The sequence below is a fragment of the Rhipicephalus sanguineus genome, chromosome 1 (genome assembly GCF_013339695.2).
Source record: "Rhipicephalus sanguineus isolate Rsan-2018 chromosome 1, BIME_Rsan_1.4, whole genome shotgun sequence".
Classification (NCBI taxonomy): Eukaryota; Metazoa; Arthropoda; class Arachnida; order Ixodida; family Ixodidae; genus Rhipicephalus; species Rhipicephalus sanguineus.
Window position 1 is genome coordinate 201,319,258 of NC_051176.1, and position 19,270 is coordinate 201,338,527.

The 19,270-nt window shown below is 42.5% G+C and overlaps 1 protein-coding gene across 2 annotated transcripts in view; it reads left to right on the top strand.

Annotated features, from left to right (window-relative positions):
- The window catches only part of LOC119405450 (5-oxoprolinase), a 98,446-nt gene that overhangs the window by 59,534 nt on the left and 19,642 nt on the right, over window positions 1-19,270 (top strand). For both annotated transcript variants that reach the window (XM_037672289.2, XM_037672296.2), the window contains 6 exons: window positions 2,709-2,819; window positions 6,317-6,418; window positions 11,344-11,518; window positions 12,772-12,881; window positions 14,663-14,884; window positions 18,324-18,458. In XM_037672289.2, the coding sequence (XP_037528217.1) occupies window positions 2,709-2,819; window positions 6,317-6,418; window positions 11,344-11,518; window positions 12,772-12,881; window positions 14,663-14,884; window positions 18,324-18,458 (855 nt within the window). The remainder of the gene's footprint in view (window positions 1-2,708; window positions 2,820-6,316; window positions 6,419-11,343; window positions 11,519-12,771; window positions 12,882-14,662; window positions 14,885-18,323; window positions 18,459-19,270) is intronic.

Below are 19,270 nucleotides of genomic sequence, written 5' to 3' on the forward strand. Positions count from 1 at the left end.
TCTTGCCATTGCCTTGTCATATGAAACACAGACAGGGATTGTATTGGCAAACAGTGATGCCTCTCATTTCAGGTGACATGGCTAGGTATACCCTTTGCATGCAGTTTTTGGTGCATAATTGCTAATGTGGTGTACCTGTTTGTCCGTAACAATTAATAGCTTTATCACCTTCTCAAATCTGGTGCACTTAGTTGTATTTTGAGACAATTCATGTCATTTTTCATTTTGTTCATTTTTTATAGTAGCCTAAACACCATCATTACCACCGGGATTGGCCACTGGGCACATGATGGGTGACAAGAAAAGACTTATGATTAAGGCTTGAGGTTGTTATGAGATATGTTGGCTTCTGTTTTTTTTTTTTTCTGCATCTCACTTTTTTACTCCAGCAGTGCTGTATTTTCTGAGTATCATCACTTCTGGACTTGGGCAAGCATAGTATACTTGACAGTTACAGTGCTATTCTTGAATTGGTTGCATCTTTCGTAGGCTTGCTTAAGAATTGAAAACCTATCAATACAGTTCAGTTCTCATCCAACAAAGATTCTCCATAGCTTTCATACTTTTGCTAGACAAAGCTATAGAGCTTCACAGTTCTTTCTTAGCACATTTATGAAGTGTTGCTAGCAAGCAATTTCTTAAATTGTTTCAGTTTGTTCATATTCATGTTGCAGGTTTTCTGACGTAATATTGTGGCTCCAGATCAAAGTGATCACTTGTCTGACAGCCGGTGATACTAACAATACAGGCAGTTCTTAAAAATTTCTAGTTTCAGTTGAACAACCCTTGTGAAGGAAAAGCAGGGTGCATACAGGTCCTTGAAACACTTGAAAATCCTTGAAATTGAAAAATGCATTTTCAAGGCCCTTGAAAGTCCTGGAATTGTTGTCTTTCCTTGAAAAGCCTTGAATTTCTTGACAAATGCTGTCTAATATTTACTATGTGACCTGCTTTCTAAGGTAGATAAGCATTAATCTATCAAACTCCCCATGTTAGAAACAATACATTGGCATTAGTGCACAAGCTGCTTCGCATGACTTGCACCGCACTCAGAACTGCAGTGCGAACAGCACCAAGACAGTATTAGCACTTCGTGATAGCTCCCTTCCTGTGTTTATGCTGTATTTGTCACACCTTGACCTATCATTCGTTTCATTTCCCAGCATTTCATTGTGCATTCTCCTACTTTAATTCTTTCAACTTACCTTCTTATGACTCCACTCCGCTCCCAGCACTTATGCTGCATTTTCTTCCTCTTTTTCCAGCGAACAGCACACAAAGTGAAACTACTGAATGCTCAATTGACATCTGCCACTGTAATCAGTAGTGTAATCAGTAGCTCAACGAATGCCCACAATCTCATGCAGCCAGAGTTAAAAAAGCTTTGTGTGTTAAATTAAAGCCCCTGGGCTGTGCTGATAACATTCAGTGATTCGCTACCACACAGCGTTTTTATTACTCTTTTCTGTATGCAAAGATATTGACTGTGCATAGACTGTGGATATTTGTTGAGTGACTGCTCATGCTGGCATGAGTCCAGTTCGTATCCAATTCAATTTATATCAGAGCTCAAAAACAGCTTGATGACTCTAGGCAGCAAAAAATTTCAAGATTAGATGAAAAAAAAATGATCATGAAACAGTCATGACCATTTTGACTGCTTTAGCAAATCACTGACTCGGCAGAAGCAGAATCAACGACATCACCTTCGCAGTGAAATTGGAACAGTTTGAGAAAGATTGAAAGAAAGTAAAATAGGAAGGTTGAAGAACAATACCTAGCTAATAAAGAGATGCCCCAGCAGCTGCATAATAAGCTGATAAATTTTGTGCATGTCGGGAACTTGAAAAGGTTCCATCATAGGAAACAGCCTAGGCACACAGGACTAGAAAGACACGCAGGACTTCGCACTGGAGTCCAACAAGCTCAAATTGATACCCTTTTCAAAAGGTTATGACTGGACATTTCTCATCTGATTGTTTGTATTTCTAGTACAATAAAACTATCCATAGCATTTTGGAAACAATGCTATATCAAACAGTTCTGGATTGGGATGCTACTCTGCATCCTTGAAAAATGTTTGGCAGAGGCCTGAACGTCCTTGAAAAACCTTTAATTTTTGCCTTCGAAACCTGTATGAACACTGCATAGGTTAAATAACCCCTAAATTCATGTTTTCAGTACGTATGAAATTAGACTAGTGTGATAAGCATTAAGAGGAGAAATGAAATAACATGAATATTTATTTGACAAAAACTTCATTAGGAAGCATTTCAGTTCTACACAATTTATTTAGTGATGCAAGACTTAATATGTGTGTTGGCACTCAAACAGCTGTAAAGCCAACATATTCTACAGTGTGTTCAGTTATGGTGTCAGTTTCCCATCACATTTGTGTTTGAGTTTTTTAGTGACATTATCTTTACTGTATATAGCAGGAGGTGATGTGGAGGTTTAGCATTGCATGCTAAACTACACACATCCCACAGCAAGCTGGCAAAATTTGAGCATATTCAGGGCAGCATAAAACTTCCATTTTTTTTAATGTTTGAATTATACAGCAGTTTGGTGGCTGTATATTTCTAAGTAGTTACACAACGAAATTGCAGCACTGGAAATTGACCTTGTTACTGGAAAAAGATTGTTCTACAAATGGTTTTGTTTTACTTATGCTTGCTCGAAAACGAAATTGCAAACTTTTGGTGCAGGAAAGGCTGGATTTCTCCTGCGCACTCTTTGGCCCTGATGGTGGCCTAGTGTGCAATGCACCACACATTCCTGTCCATCTGGGAGCCATGCAAGAGGCTGTCCAATACCAGGTAATTGCACTGCACTGTGATATAAGGATGGCTTTTACTGCTTTCTTGTTCCTGTTGCTATTTGGCTCAAATTTACTAGGCTTTCTTAACCCTTTGCATACCAAAACCTTTTCCCGCCTTCCGTCGGTTCTGGTCTGAAACTAAAAGACTCAAAGCTTAAGTAAGAGAAGTTTACTTACTCTTTCACAGATGGGTGCATAATGTAGTGAGAAAATGCGTGCATGAATCAACTGCAAAAGAACTTGTCCAGCAGTGCCCGACCACAGACCGTTGCGGCCTTGTTGTGTTGGAGGACCGGGCCCATCAATGGACCACAAAGGGTCAATGTACAGAATTTTTAAAGAGAAGCTATGCCACTGTGAGCATGATTGCAGCTGACTCTGGGTTGTCTACTAGGCCTGACATTTTGCATCTGCACTGATAAAAATCCCAAGAGTGCGAAGTAAGCTCTTCACCTTAACTTCTAGAGCTTTATATGTTGTGTCATGGGTTTAACAGGATGCAGCGAAAACCTAGGCACATCATGCTTGTTATAGATTCATTATTTCTTTTGACAAAGACTGTACATCAGTGTGCCCCAACAGCTTGTAGAAATAAATATAATTCACTGGTTAAGCACAGAGCTCCAAACATCTGTGATATGTTTTGAAGTTATGTGCAGAACATGCAGTGTGTAGGTGAGAAACATAAATTTAGCTGCCTCTTTTTCTGAATAGAGGTTTCTCCTTTTTTTTATGCAGCTGTCAGTGGGCTCACTTGACTCAACATAAGGTGCTTATGAAATGCACTTCTCGTATTATTAACACTTATATTTGATGAAGCAAATGAAACTGTCTGAAGGAAGGGAAAATGTTGTTTGAAATTTGTTACGTATCACACACTTGCAGGAGGAAATGACTTATGGATGGACTTACAGTAGAAACTTGTGCCCATCTAAATTAAATTGGCCACATTCTTCACCATACGTGCATACTTCCAGTTACCATACTTGCATACCTCCATGCCTCAGTGTGCAAAAGCGTGCATACGCTTGCAAAACCTTTCACATTTGCCAGGCAGGAGGCACAGTTTATGCTTCCATTGTGGAAGAGCTACCTTGAAGGACACTTGCCAGATTTTAGTTTCCAAGCGCGACTCTGATTCATGGTGCTGGTGAGAGCCATATCCAGTTATACCGACAGATTTTGGGTCGATGGTAATAGTTTCCTAATAGTTAACAACACTTGAATGTAGTAACTGTTATCATCGGCATGTTGCATAAAGAAAATGTGCCAGTAGGTGACATAAAAAGCAAATATTTCCTTCTAAAGAGACGGCTAATTTGAGGAGAAAATGAGGTCATAAACATTGCCCTTTGAGTATAGCTATTCGTATTAGACCTCTTGCAAAATTTTAGAAATATATTCCTTGGAACCCTTAAAGTACTTATAAATCAAACTTTTAGTGTAATCTTCTTTCAGCATGGTAATGTTAGGCATGGACAGCATTGCTCTGGCTGCACTTGCACAAGCTCTATGCCATTATTCATTAATGATGCTGTACATGTATGACATACCGTAAAATCCCGAGCAAGCACCCCCACCCGAACAAGCACCCCCCTCCCTTTTTCTGGAGATTTGAAATATCAGCCAATGAACCCCCTGCCCTCCCGCCATTTTCACTGCTTCATTCAGTGATATTATTTGCTTTACGAGGGTTTATAATGATTGCATGCCTATTCAATAACGCATTTCTTTGGACGCACGCCCGACTCTTCCACCGCCATCTTGAATTTTGATCCGTGACCGAGCAAGGGCCCCCCCGGGGGCTCCAAATCTTGTCGGATTTTCTTTCACTGTAGGGGGGGGGGGGCTTGCTCGGGAATTTATGGTAGTTCATAACATATTTATTGCATAGTAATGTTGCAGCACATCTTTACTGTCTGTATCATGTAGTATATCTTTAAGTGCTGAAAAGGGAATATTGTAAAATATGCCATTATTAAAAGGAATGTTTAAGAATTTCAGTTACCAAAAACTTTATCTTAGATTAAGTGCATTGCTCTCATTGTCAGCGTATTACTATGTATTTTCATGTCTTGCTTCAGGAACATGAGATATTTGATTTTTCAAGGATAGAAATTCTCTTGCTTGGGCCAATGTTCTCTAGTATGTGTTATGATGACACAATAAAATAGATTCGTCTAGGTGATGGACATCATATTGTTATGATTTGGCTCAGGAAGCAGGCACACTGTTTGGAATCGGGGTGCCTGTGAGGGCAGCAAGAAAGAATCCTATGAACAAAAATTTAAGTATAATGAGACACCACCATTTTAATTGCTGTGCAAGTTTATTTTCCATCTGCCATGACCGCATTTCGATGGATATAAAATGCAGAAGACTCCAGTTCTTATATTTAGGGGCATGTTAAGAAACTTGAGGTGGTTAAAATTGATCCATTGTTTTCCACTACAACATCTATCATGGCCATAGAGTTGCTTTCAGATGTTAAAATCAATCACTCAATCAGCAAAAAGAAAAAGAAAATGCAGAAAAGGCTGTAACTGAGAAAGCGTTGCATCACAATAACTAGTACTATAGTGCACAGAAGTATTAATAAATCACTTTATGCCTTGAGTATCACTGCCTTGGGTTTCTGCATTGAGTATTGTATCACTGCTGGAAACCGTTTTTAAAAAATGAGCCATCAACGACATGAATTTCCTCGTCTTTGGACATGCAACCATAAGTATAGTGGCGCACTGAGTAGATTGTTGGCGGAAGTGCATGTATGATCTCTGTGCCTCAGTAAGTGCTTAGACTGAGGAAATGCAGCCTTTTCAGGGCTTCCATGTTTGAAAGGCTTCTGTGAGTAGAAACATTGTTTTCTGTTGCCTCACTTAACAGTGCTTTGGAATTTCTTCTATGAAATGGGTTTGTACTAGTGCCCTTGATTGCATAGTGTTGTCCGCACACGAGCACGCATTGACTGTGTTCCTCTTTTTTCTATTCCGTTTTCCCATTCCCCCAACATAGGGTAGCCGATCAGATGCTTTTTTTTGGTCAACATCCTTGCCTTCTTCCTTTCTCCTCTCTCACTCCGAACATTATATAAGATACCTTTATATTCTGCTGAGCTACATAAGCATGTTTGCCTTTGCCTTTTGGACACCTTTGCTTTTTTGATATAATGGACATTCATCATTAAGAGATATTTGGTTCTGTAGGAGGATGTGAGGTTTTCTAACTTTTGCGAGCAAACCAATTGCGTTTTCTTATTTATGCTATTACTAACTACCTTAGAACATAGCATCTAAATTGTGTTTTGTTTATATGTTGAACTGTTATTTGGCTTTAGTCAGCATTAAGTAGTACTCCTTGATTTGCATTGCTGTCGATTCATAAACTGAAGAAATTTCGTCATAGCTGCTGACTTAGCTTGCAAACGCAAGCTTGTACTGTATGCAGAGCTTTGTAGTTTTGTTGCTCTATGTCTTATTACTTGGGATCACCCAGATGACGATGTTGGGCGATAACCTTGTACCTGGGGATGTCCTCCTCTCTAATCATCCTCAAGCTGGTGGCAGTCACTTACCTGATCTCACAGTTATCACACCGGTAAGTTCATTAAAGGAAAAGGACATAAAAGCCCTGACTCTAATATTCAGTGTGAGAGTGAGCAACTGGGTGTGTTGGTATTGCATGATTCGAAATGGTAGGTGCAAAGAAGACGACAGACGAAAAGGGAGACACACACATCCATAAGGTTTTTAGGTATGCGATTATTTTTCGAGACTAACCATGTCTGCTGGCAGTACGAGCCTCGGGCGAATAAACCGCTGCTACCCTTTAGCTCCTGTCATTCTAAGCGTGTTAAGCGTAGTATCGCCAACCTCTGCTTGCTTAACGTTTTCAAGAAATCCTGTCCCCATCGTGCAGCAGAGAATTTCGGCAAGCAGGTACACCGCCTGGAAGGGGCAGTCTTTCTGCAAGTTGTACTGTTTTTCGTAGCTGAAACAATCTAGAAAAAATCACGAACCCGCCAAGTAGACCAAGAGCCACCTTCTGTAAAAGAAAAGGTGGCTGTGATACCGTATCTTCATCACATGTCCCACAACTTGAAGAAGATTGCTAAGCGAGCAGATGTAAAGGTGATCTTCTCTGCACCTTTGAAAATGTCTAAACTTTGCTAAATGACAAATCCTTGCCTCCGTAAAGCACCAGCCTGTACCATAAGCCACAAAAGTAAGTATGTCGAATGCCAGGTTGGCATGGTCTACGATATTCCCCTGTCTTGTGGCAAAAAGTACATAGGCCAAACTGAGCAGTGCTTAAACGACAGGCTCAGACAGCATTGCAACAACGTTAGGAATGGCAGAGAGGGTCACCTGGCAATACAGTGCAGAGATTGCAAGTGGGTACCAGATTTTCGTGCATGCTCCGTGATTGCCAAAGGTCGAGACAAGTGGCATAGATTAATAATTGAGGCAAAAAAGATTATTGAAGCCAGTGATCGTTGCATGAGTGTGGCCTATGTATCTTTATCTCAGGAAGAATTGCGATATCTGAATGCGACTACACAGCAATGAAGCATGACAACACTGTCTGCATAAATAGCACCTGTTTTTTCTTGGAATAAACATTGTTGGCAGTGGTGCCCTGTGTGTGTGTCTCCCTTTTTGTCCGTCGTCTTCTTTGCGCCTACCATTTTGAATCTAATATTCAGGTTGTTCATTTCAATTTGTTTTCTTTGCAAACTACCATGCTTGCTCATTTGGCACAGTCATCTCATTTTTTCAGGCTTTCATTTGTAACATTACATAGTGGACATTTTTTTGGCAAATATCAGTGTTTGGTGAGTTAGACGATGGTGGCTCAACTGTGCCATTTTGCAGCAGTTCTACTTGCCAGCACCTTAATACAGTATAGACCGCTTATAACGTAAGTCGCCGGAGTCGCGAATATCCGCACTATAAGCGGTACCGCACTATAACCAAAACAACCTTTTTCAAAGGCTGCACTTGCGCAAAACGTGTTGAGCTATAGCCTCGCGTGTCCGATAATCGACATATGCGATATGGGGCGCTTACAACGACTTAAATCTCCGAATTTTCAAAAATCAACCGCCAAAGACCCGCATTGCCAACGAAATGAACACGGGGGAAAAAAGCAAACAAAACAAAGTGGCGTCGCGGAAATTCGCCGACTACGTTTCAGGCCACCTCGAGGTATGCGGCTTACACAGAAACCATGTCGAATCGCGACCGAAATTTCACGTGCTGAGCGGTACCGATCGTTCGATTTCACGGGCGCGCACGCGATGTCCAAGACATTGCAATCGAATCCGGAACCACCATTCGAGAGTTGCATGTGCCGACCATGCCCTCGTTTTCATTAACGATATGATTCCCTTCCCTTCAAGTGCAGCCATCGCAAAAAGTTTCGTTGATTCCGCACCAAACCGCAACTTTTATCGCCCGCGACCGCTACCGAAAAGCAACCAACGCTGATTAGGCCTAGCCGGCGGTTCAGCATATTGTCGCGGGAAGTTTGTCCAAGACAACATGAAGATCGGACGTCGAAAAGATCGCACTCAAGTACTAACCCAAGAACAGCGCGCGTGATACGAAGTTTTGTGTTCGCGGCCGGGAGATCAACGGCGACAAAAGCCCGCCAAGCTCGTTTAAGTCCGCGCACTGGCAGAAAAGGCGAAAGCTCGCGTCATGAAGCCGCAAAACTTTTCAATTCGCGGACGAGGTAGCAAACGCGATATCTGTAGCAAGTGTGATAACGACGGCGCTTTTAAAGCGCACTTGATGAGGACGCGATCGTACGTTCCACGCGGAACGCACTGCCGGCAAGCGGCCGCGGAGCCTTGCCGCCGCCGGTGCAAAGGCTACTCCGTCGCCTAGGCAACCACCATCCTTCCCCACTCGGCGAGCCCGCACAGCGCTGCCGCGGTCTTTTTCCTCCCTCCGCCCCTCGTTCGTTTACTGTGCGTGCCCTCGCCCTTCGTAACGACCTCGTCGCTCCCTCCCCAGCGGCGTACCTCCTTTGAGAACCGCACTCGCTACCGCGTTTCTCAGAAATATTTTCCCACAACCGCATTATAAACGGTATTTCATCTTGGGGGACTGCACAATAAGCGGTATGCGTATACATGCGGTTCTATGGGAGGGTAAACGGGAGTCTAAAAAGACCGCATTATAACCGGTCCTGCACTATATGCGGTTACGTTATAAGTGGTCTGCACTGTATGTCTAACTAAGTGCCACTTGCTCCAGCTGCTCCAAAACATGCCATTTCCATTTTGCTTACATGGCAGTAGTGGGTCTTTTTGCCTATATTTGCTCATGGACTGGCAGACAGCACCAGGTGTAGATGAAGCAAATTTAAGTTGGTTGGCTTGCTAACCTTGTTTTATAGCCTTCTCATGCATTTCTAGGCAGCAGTGCATTCATATATCATTGTTGCAACTATGAGGGTGTCTGGCCCCTTGTAACAGGTAACAGTAGCCCCCGCTGACTGAGTTCGCTCCTGTTTGTTTCTCATTTGATCAGGCCCTAACTGGGCAGTATTTGGAAGGCTGTAGAAGTAGGTATAGGATTTTTTTAAAGCTGCAACAAATGTGCGCTGCACTGGGTGGCTGAGTTTTGTCGCACTGGAGACAAAAATGACCATTGTTACAGATGCCACTAATAGTGAGTATGCTGTTAAAGAAATGATAAAACAACATTAAGAAAGAAATAATAAACAACTCTGCCTTCACAAAAGCAGTATCTAAAAGTGGCAGTTTCTACTATTAATTGTAGTTTGGTTAGTACATAATTGGAGCTCTAAGCATACTTGATGCTCTTGTATCTGGTAGCTCTTTGTGTACGGTGTTAAAACTTAATTATTGGCAGTCATGCAGTTTAAAAATAAGATGGTTGAGAAAAGGCAAAAAATTTCTTTGGATTCACTTTTTATAGGCTGGTACTGATGGGCGAGATTGTTGCCATTGCAGTCACCAAGAAATAAAAAAAGTCTGTCACTATTATTAGTGACTATCTTGACAAGGAAAAGGAGCACACACAGGGGACATGGGCTGAAAATGCATAAACTCACCTGAACCAGTAGAATGCCTGGAGAAGGAATTAAATGAGACATTCTTTCACGCGTACATTACCTTAATGTGCTGAAAAGACACTCTCCTCTTCCTTGGCGCTCGTGAACATTGAGCAGGTTCAATGTGCGTAACAAATTCTGGCTACTGCAGTTTCTGAGCTTGACGATCTGAACAGTATTTTTCATAAAAAGCAGTGACAGAGTGAAAGAACCTACCACATTTTTCACCCTTTCCTAATAGTGATGTCTTAATGTTTTATTTTGTATGATATCCAAATTAGGCTGAACAAACCACCATTAACAATGTGGGGATTAATATTTAATATAGTGTATCTACCTTATGCAAAGTAAACAGAATTTGCTTGCATGGTATAAGTAAGCACTTCGGTGTTCTCGATTTATTCTTCTTTGTGATATTTGCTTCCCGCATACTCTGCAAAAACATAAATTCATTCCTGTAGTTCTTACTCCAGATTAAACCCTAGCACAACTCTGTATTAAATTTAAGGCTACAAGCACCATTTTCTTTCCTATTGTAGGTTTTGAATATTCTGTAGAAGTTGGTAATTTTTCTTCTAACACATTTTTTTAATGTTGGACAACTGTGGGCTGACTAGAAGAGTACTCAAAAGCACAATGTAACTGTAGTCATTTGGCTGAAAGTACAGAATGATTAGTTTGGCCAGTGCAGTAGACTCTCGGTAAACAGAAATCTCCTAAACAGAATTGCTGCTTAAATGGAAGTGCATCTAATATGATTGATTTTGTACTTTAATTCTGCACCGCTGTTCATCACACATTTAGTAGAGCTCCTGTTAAATGGTGCATATTTTCCTGGTCCCTTCAGGTTCTGTTTAATGAGATTCTACTGTGTATATGGTTTCTGTTTTATGTTGGTTTACTGCAGGTGTTCAGCTATTGCTATCACTATGAGCATTTGTTGAAAACATAGGAGCTTTTCTGAATTGTTTAGCCATGTACTAAGAGCATAAAGAAATATAATCCACAAACTTGGCAAGATTGGCAAAGGAACACAGAGAAGCGGAAGCTTATGAATGCATACCTTGTGTGACAAGACAACATATCTCTTTGAAAGGTCAAGTCAATGTCTAATCTAATCTAGGATCATACATAATGTAATCAGTAACCATAAAGTAACTCTGTAAGAGATGAATATGGTAACATTAATAACAATAAAAAGGAATTGCCCTCATATAACAATAGAACTGTTTATGCCTTCAAGCAAATATAAAGCAGCCTGAAGCCTGATAGATTTGATATAGGGGCCATTTCTCTTTAGGGTTTGTTTACCACTGACATAATTTGCACTACTGAAATAGTGTTTTTTCTCTTCTTGCAGTTCACAGGTGTTAAATGTGCTTCTTAGCACCTTTACTGCATGTAGCCTTACTGCTTTAAATGCTTATGGCATCTAGGTCTTCTACAAGGATCAGCCACGGCCTGTTTTCTTTGTTGCCAACCGTGGCCACCATGCTGATATTGGAGGGATCGCACCAGGCTCAATGCCAGCTAATTCACACACCATTCTTGAAGAAGGTGCCACATTTGTCTCTTTCAAAGTTGTCCAGGCTGGTGTCTTTCAACAAGAAGGTAAATGAATCTTTCTCGTCCCAAGGCAATGAAGTGCTACCTGCTAAAACAAGCTAATGTCGTTCGGTGAACATAAGGCAGTGGCGTAGCCAGGGGGGGGGGGGCACACCGGGCCCGTGCTCCCCCCCCCCCCCCCACCCCCCGAATTTTTTTTACCCCATGGTGGGATACAGAGCACAAGATGGCACTCGACCCCACTTATCTGCCCAGACCCAATCTCTGATCAAGGAGGTGCCCCTCACCCCTCCTCGAAAAAAATTTCTGCCTGCTCCATTGACATAAGGGTTAGGTGTAAATTGAAATTTAGAAACTACAGTAATAGTGTCACGTCGCTGTTAGAGGTCCACATTTTGTCAAGCATGAATTGTATATCTTCTGGGGAGACAGAAATAAATATTGCAAGGAATGGGACAGGCTGGGATACCATTCTGGCCAAGGGGCTTGTCTACATTAAGGTATATAACTCTCCTGGTCAACGTTGGCTCCCATTGATACATCGTTTGTTCAACCACTCTGTCTTTTGCTGAGAGTAACTTTCATAGTATTGTCATGGTTGACGTGCCTGCTTTTGCGTCATGCAATGAATCTGCCAAATTATTTTGCACGTATTCACATTTTAGGGCGCAGCTCTTAGGCGCCCGTTCCTGCGTTAAGCGGCGTCACCGTCGGTGGCATAACTGATAGACATGAAAAAGTAACTGATAGGTATGAAAAAATAAAATGACAAAAAAATAGCCAAGATCGAATGGTATTTGAACCCAGGCCCTCTGCATGGCATTCGAGCATTCTACCACAGAATCACGCTGTTGCTTGAAACTCATTTGCAAAAAGACCTTATACAGGCGTCATGTCGGGCAAGGAATCGCGTTAACCTATGTAATATAAGCGTGGCAGAAGAGTAAAATAACAAATAGTCATCACACAATGCTAATTGCACAATGAGTGTGTGGTTTAATGCTTCCCACCCACTGCAAAGTGCTCAGCCATAATTCTTCGTCATCAGCCACGTGCAGCATCAACAGTGTGCACGTAATACCTTATAGATGTGTAGCAGGTACCTTGCATATACCTAGAAAGACGAATGATGGCGTAGTGGGTGTTGTCCTACTTCACAAAAATTATGATTTATGGCGTAGTCGATACCTTGCGGAAAGCCAAAACAGTTGGCCTTGCCCCAACACGAAGCTGCGCTCAGAATTCGCATTAGGCAGTATCGTAATCGTCGGTGATTTGTTCCTCTTCTGTACGTGCAGCCTTGACCAAAGCCCTTCATGCCCCTTCTTTGCTGCCCAATAGCAGTGGTACGCGAAACCTGCGTGATAATTTGGCCGACATACAGGCACAGATTGCAGCCAACCAAAAGGTATGTGATCAGTGAGTTATTTTTCATGTTTGCTGCCTTTTATGTTCAATTAAAGCCCATGAATATATTTCTCAATCATATTTGTAAAAAAAAGGACAAGCTTTTAGCAAATATGTTCACCAATCTCTGCACAAATGCTGTTTTCTTGATTCATTGACAATGATTCAGCTTTGCAGTAGCTCTCATTCTATATATAGATTCATACATTTGTTTGAAGGTGTCGTGATTGTGAAGCCTATCTAGGTTTCTAGGTGTTTGTCAGTGATTGCTCCTTCACTTTTGGTTCATATCATCATATACAGCCTGATGCAGTAGACCAAAATGTGCTACGTATATATATTTAAGGACTACTGCACAGACGGTGGAGAGTTTGTTGGTGCAATATATTGGTGAATTGCGGCACATAAAGACACAGGGGCGGAAGCACTCGTCTATCCTCTTGTTTCTTCTTTCCCTGTTTCATGATGGACTGCAATTCACCAGTTATTACTAGAGCTGGGCATCAAATAAAAATTGTAATGCAATTCATTGTACCTTTTAATCGACTAATTAATCAATTATCTGTATTCAGAAATATAAGTGAAAAGAAATTGAAGCTGGTGATGTGTCACAATACATGCAATTTGAATTTAAAAAATTGTGCTATTTGAATTGACATTTCTCTTTATTAATTGAATGAAGGGGTGGTGCCAGAGTGGGGCAGAGGATGGTGGGTGGCCACACCCCTAAAATTTTTGTCTGCCCCTACGCCCCCCCTCAAGAGCAAACATATCGCGTATTGGGTTGGCTGCTCCGGTGCTCTGGCTTGGAGTCGGCAGATGCAAAGGCAGCCCGCAATCTGAGTGCGAGAGGCATCGTACCAACCAAATGCATCAGCGTTCTCACAGCAGTGCTCCTGTAGTGCCACCGTGCAGCCAGCGCAAGAAGCCGCCTGGTCAACATTCGTGCATTACATCGACAAGCATCGACAGTCTGAGCTGGTGTCGTCAGTCGAGCTGCTAGCTTCAAGGCATTCGCCTGCGAGCTGCTGAACAACAGCACTGACGTTTCCTTTGCCTCCAGTCACCGCCTCCATCTTGACATGATGCAGTTATGGCTTAGTAGGTGTGAACTCACCGCACAAATGCTCAAAAACGCCAACTCTTGAAATAAATCTTGAAATCTTTAAACGCACTCCAACACGTGCACAAAGTATTACGTGTCCAATGCTGTCCCCTTCCGAAATGCGTGCTCGCGCTATCATCCTGTCACTTGCCGTCAACCGCGGCGTTTAGTGTCATGTGACCCGCCTTCCCGGCCAGATCGCGCCACACTCTCACTTCGAAGTTAGAGCGGTCGGTAGTGCTCTGAATCAGAAACTGATGATTCGAAAGAACCAATCGAAGGTAGTTAGAGCGCTCGAATTCTACCAACTTAATGCACAGCCAGTTTTCAGAGCGCTTCAGAGTGCTCGAAAATGGCCATCCAAATATGGCAATAGTCAAAACACAACGCATAAATTTCCTGCCTCCTTGACCCCCCCTCCCACCCAAAGGATATCACTTGTTGTCAGTGCCCTCCCCCCATCCCCACTGACTGGTGCCGGGCCCTGCTTGCATGGTGCTCTGGTACTCTGCATAAATGGACAGTCAGTACTCTGTATAAAAGGGCGGGGTGGGGCAGGGCAGGCAGAAATAGAGAGAGAAGTGTATGTATACATGCATAAAATAAAGCACTCTGTTATAACCATGACTATGCCGTGTGCATGACTTGTAAAGCTATAGCTTGTTGGTTGTCTGCAGGGCATCACCCTTGTGAAGGAGCTGATCGACTATTATGGCCTGGAGGCAGTGCAGGCCTACATGGGCTATGTGCAAGACAATGCAGAAGTGGCTATTAAAGACCTGCTGCGTCGTGTGGCTAACTCGGCCATCAGCAAATTGGGTAAAGCTGAGCTGCATGCCTGGGACCGCATGGATGATGGTTCACGCATCTGTCTCACTGTCAGACTCAATGAGAAGGAGGTTAGTTCATAAAATTAAATATATTTCACATATATACATACTAAAATTAGTGTTTGAACGATAGTTTCTCTCTTCAATGTTTTTCATTCCACAGCTACTCTTGAATCATGAGAGGTGCTGGTTCTGATGACATTAAGTTTAATTTTCATAATTTGAGGTACTTTATTGTAAATGCTCAGCAGCAAAATACCATAGCATGGGACCTTCTTTGTCTGTTAGACATACCATTCATCACTCTGTTGTAATCTTGCTGAGTGATTCAGCTCGTCCAGTACTTCTTGTTCTCTACAAGCCATGTTTTGTGTGTAATCAGGCTTCTCAACTTTGCTATAACGTTAGCGTGCTGTAATTATAAGGAAGTATAATAAATGAAAAATGTAAGTAAGGCTGTGCCTGCCCTGATAAGTGAATGGGGCAATGGCTTTACCATTAAGGTTAGTAAACTGTGAGACCTTGGAAATGTCAAGATTGGGCCTGATATGTTCCCAGGTAGATCGAGCTTCCTGCAGGAGCCACTGCTACCACCATCAGGTCATACGGAGCTATAGCACTCAAGTTTAGTGGCTGAAAGAGAACAGCTATTCTGAACTTCTGTCATCTTCTTTAATGGCTGCTTTATTGCAGGAAGTTTGGACTACCAGAGAATGTGTCTGGCCTGATTTATCCCCTGTGTGCACAATGTCTCCCACCATCCTAAGAAGGCCGTAAGAAAGCAAATGACAGCAATACCGTCAGCAGGTGCTGTGTCAAGAAGCATGGCACCAGCTATGTTCCGTGCAAATGTGAAGTCATGTACGAGATCCCGACCTTGTGCGGCAGATCGTAAGGCTGTGCCTGCCCTGATGAGTGAATGGGGCAATGGCTTTACCATTAAGGTTAGTAAACTGTGAGACCTTAGAAATGTCAAGATTGGGCCTGATATGTTCCCAGGTAGACCGAGCTTCCTGCAGGAGCCACTGCTACCACCATCAGGTCATACGGAGCTATAGCACTCAAGTTTAGTGGCTGAAAGAGAACAGCTATTCTGAACTTCTGTCATCTTCTTTAATGGCTGCTTTATTGCAGGAAGTTTGGACTACCAGAGAATGTGTCTGGCCTGATTTATCCCCTGTGTGCACAATGTCTCCCACCATCCTAAGAAGGCCGTAAGAAAGCAAATGACAGCAATACCGTCAGCAGGTGCTGTGTCAAGAAGCATGGCACCAGGCCCCGCCACGGTGGTCTAGTAGTTATGGCGCTCGACTGCTAACCCGAAGGTCGCGGGATCGAATCCCGGCCGCGGCGGCTGCATTTTCGATGGAGGCGAAAATGTTTGAGGCCCGTGTACTTAGATTTAGGTGCACGTTAAAGAACCCCAGGTGGTCGAAATTTCCGGAGCCCTCCACTACGGCGTCTCTCATAATCATATCGTGGTTTTGGGACGTTAAACTCCAGATATTATTATTATTAAGCGTGGCACCAGCTATGTTCCGTGCAAACGTGAAGTCATGTACGAGGTCCCGACCTTGTGCGGCAGATCGTTTACATATTGGACAAATGGGCCATTACCTCTTCTGTGAACACACAAACAACTTGAAGGCCAAAGCAGGAGCAGTCTATGCATACACTACACACTGTGTGGCTGCCTTCTGGTTTCTAGTTAGAAACGGATACAGTAAAAGCTTGTTAATTCGACCCTTGTTAATTTGGAAAATTGGATACAATGCATTCGCTGGTCCCGGCCAGCATATGCATTGTTTAATGGCGTCAAACTCTTGTTAATTTGGTCATATTTAGTCGCAACCCGGTTAATTCGGATAATCCTCGGAGTGCGCTGAGCGCGAACTGTCGCAAATGTGCAACGCCAAAGAGCGAAAACGGCGTTCGCAGACAACCGAAACAAAGTGGCGCTGTCCGCATCGCTCTGTCTTTATCAGTTAGTGACCGCAGTTTCATCCACATGCGGATCCAGCACTCAGCAGCTTCGTCTCAACTTTATGCAATGCGCACAATGTCATAAAATTCCGTCATGGCTGAAGCTGTTGAAGATGAACAGCTTTCAGCTGTGGTCTGCATTCTGGCATAAAACTCGCTTGCTACATTGCGATGGATGAACTATCTGTTCCTGGCCATTTTACCTATGAAAAAGCTAGTAACGTACGCTTGGTGGTGGTGGCGGTGGTACGCAATAAGGGAGCAATGCAGAGGACGCTTTGGGCTAATTAAACACGCGAATCTGATGCCGTGCTTAAAATGTACTGATGGGCTAGTTGGTGAGCCATAATTTTCGAATAGGCAGCGCACAAAAGGGCAACAAATACGTACACATAAAAAGACGCAAACACAAGCGCTGTACTGCAACTGGTGATTTATTGTCGAAAGACCCGGCTTATGTATGTGAACATGCACATGCGCTCTGACAGCAGTGGATACGATGAGGACCGAAAAAAACCCGAGGAAACCGCACGAATAAAGGCACACACACACAAAAAAAAGAAAACACGTGGTTTTGTTAAAAAAGTTTGCCACACAGTATGTGGTTACATGTCGTGGTCGCATTGTGAACAAAGTCTGAGGATGACAAAAACTGCTACTTTTACACTGCTCGTATGCAAAATAAGTACAGGATTTACGCATTCGTTAAGAAAATGCAATTTTATTGATGTAACAGGCACTTGTTTATTGTTTTCTTGGTGCTTTCAATAATTCGGCACTCTGCCAATTCGTTCATTTTTTCCGGTCCTGTGATATCCGAATTAACGAGCTTTTACTGTACTGCAATGGTACACAGACGAAATAGCACAAGAGGTTTTCGAAGCTTTTTCTATGATATGTAAAGGTGGTGCATGTGTTAGCACACCTTCGATAGTCCCCAATGCCAAGGAGTGTATTTATCTTCATCATTAGTATTATAAGCTTTTACCGCTTTCCTTACTAGTGACTTGATGGATGCGTGGCTGGGGCTTCTTAAAAATTTCTCCCTCTTAGTGTGCCACACTTCAAAGGTATATATGTGTATGAGCACAATAAACCAAGTAGTTAGCCGACAGCACTTGTTCTGTGTCCTTCCTTCTCTGTATTTATTTTGCGCTGTTTTTCACAAACGGATTCTTATAAACTAGATCACGTTCAGGCACTATTATGCTAATGGAAGCAGTGGTGGCAAGGACTCATGCAACAGTGGCATGGGTTTTGGAGAATGAATTCTCTGGATGGTGGCGTGCTGACAGTCCAAAATGTTTGCTTAATTTAACAATTAAAATAACTTGACCTTAGAAAATTTTTAAGTAATCTTGAATACTTACTAAACTGATATTGAGCTGGCAAAGCTGCTGACATGCATGCATAAAAAATGGAGTAATTGTCATTCAAACGAAGAAATTGTAAATATAGGCATGTTTTTCACTGGTTTCACCACCATCCACCATCATCACTATTATTACTATTACTGTTGTTGCAGGGAACGGCGGTGTTTGACTTTTCCGGGACAGGACGTGAAGTGCATGGCAACCTGAATGCCCCACGTGCAGTAACCCTTTCTGCAATATTGTATTGCCTTCGCTGCATGGTAGGACACGACTTGCCACTTAATCAGGTTTGTCTTTCTCGCTTCTACATAGATTAGTCTGCCTTGTTCTTATTAGGCTGATAAATTGTGCTTAATATTTGCTTTTTTGGAAATGAAATCTAATATTATTGCGTGTCTGTAAGTTTTGTGCCTGTACTAATATGTTAGAGGTGTGTGAATGTGGGAAATATTGAATACTGTATTTTCCAGTGTATAACTTGCACCTTTATATAAAATCCCGTAATTTTTACGAATTTCGTGGGGAAAAAAATTATATATAAGACGCAACTCTGTATAAGATTCATATATTTCTAACTCTGAACATAAAACACAACGACACACGCAGAGTACATTCATTGCGAGATGCGTAGTCATGCACGACACTGAATATCTGTAAGCAGCAGTGTGAAACTTGTAAATAATGCTGTCCTGAGGCACAGCGCAGAAAACCAATATTTATTCCGCTGGATTCGAAGCCACATCCGCCGGTGTATTGTCAAAAGTTCTTCCGCCTTGGTTGGCAGCATCACTGGGTTGCCATTGTCGGCTTCTGAGTAACTCTTTTATGCAGCGTTGTAAGCACATTGAAGCACACCGTTGTCGTTGCCTCCACGGTATTATGAGGCTTGGTGGTGACACATAAACAATGATCTGCATGGTTAACACCTACACACATGCATATAAAACGTAAATGGTCACCGGTAGCTGGAAGCTGTGACTACTTCTGGATTGCAGCGACGTCTCACACGAAAACTGATGGTGATGATAATGGAGTGGTACTTTCGTTTTTGTAATTGGTATTGTAGGCGCTACAATGTTACAATGAAACATTGTGGTGC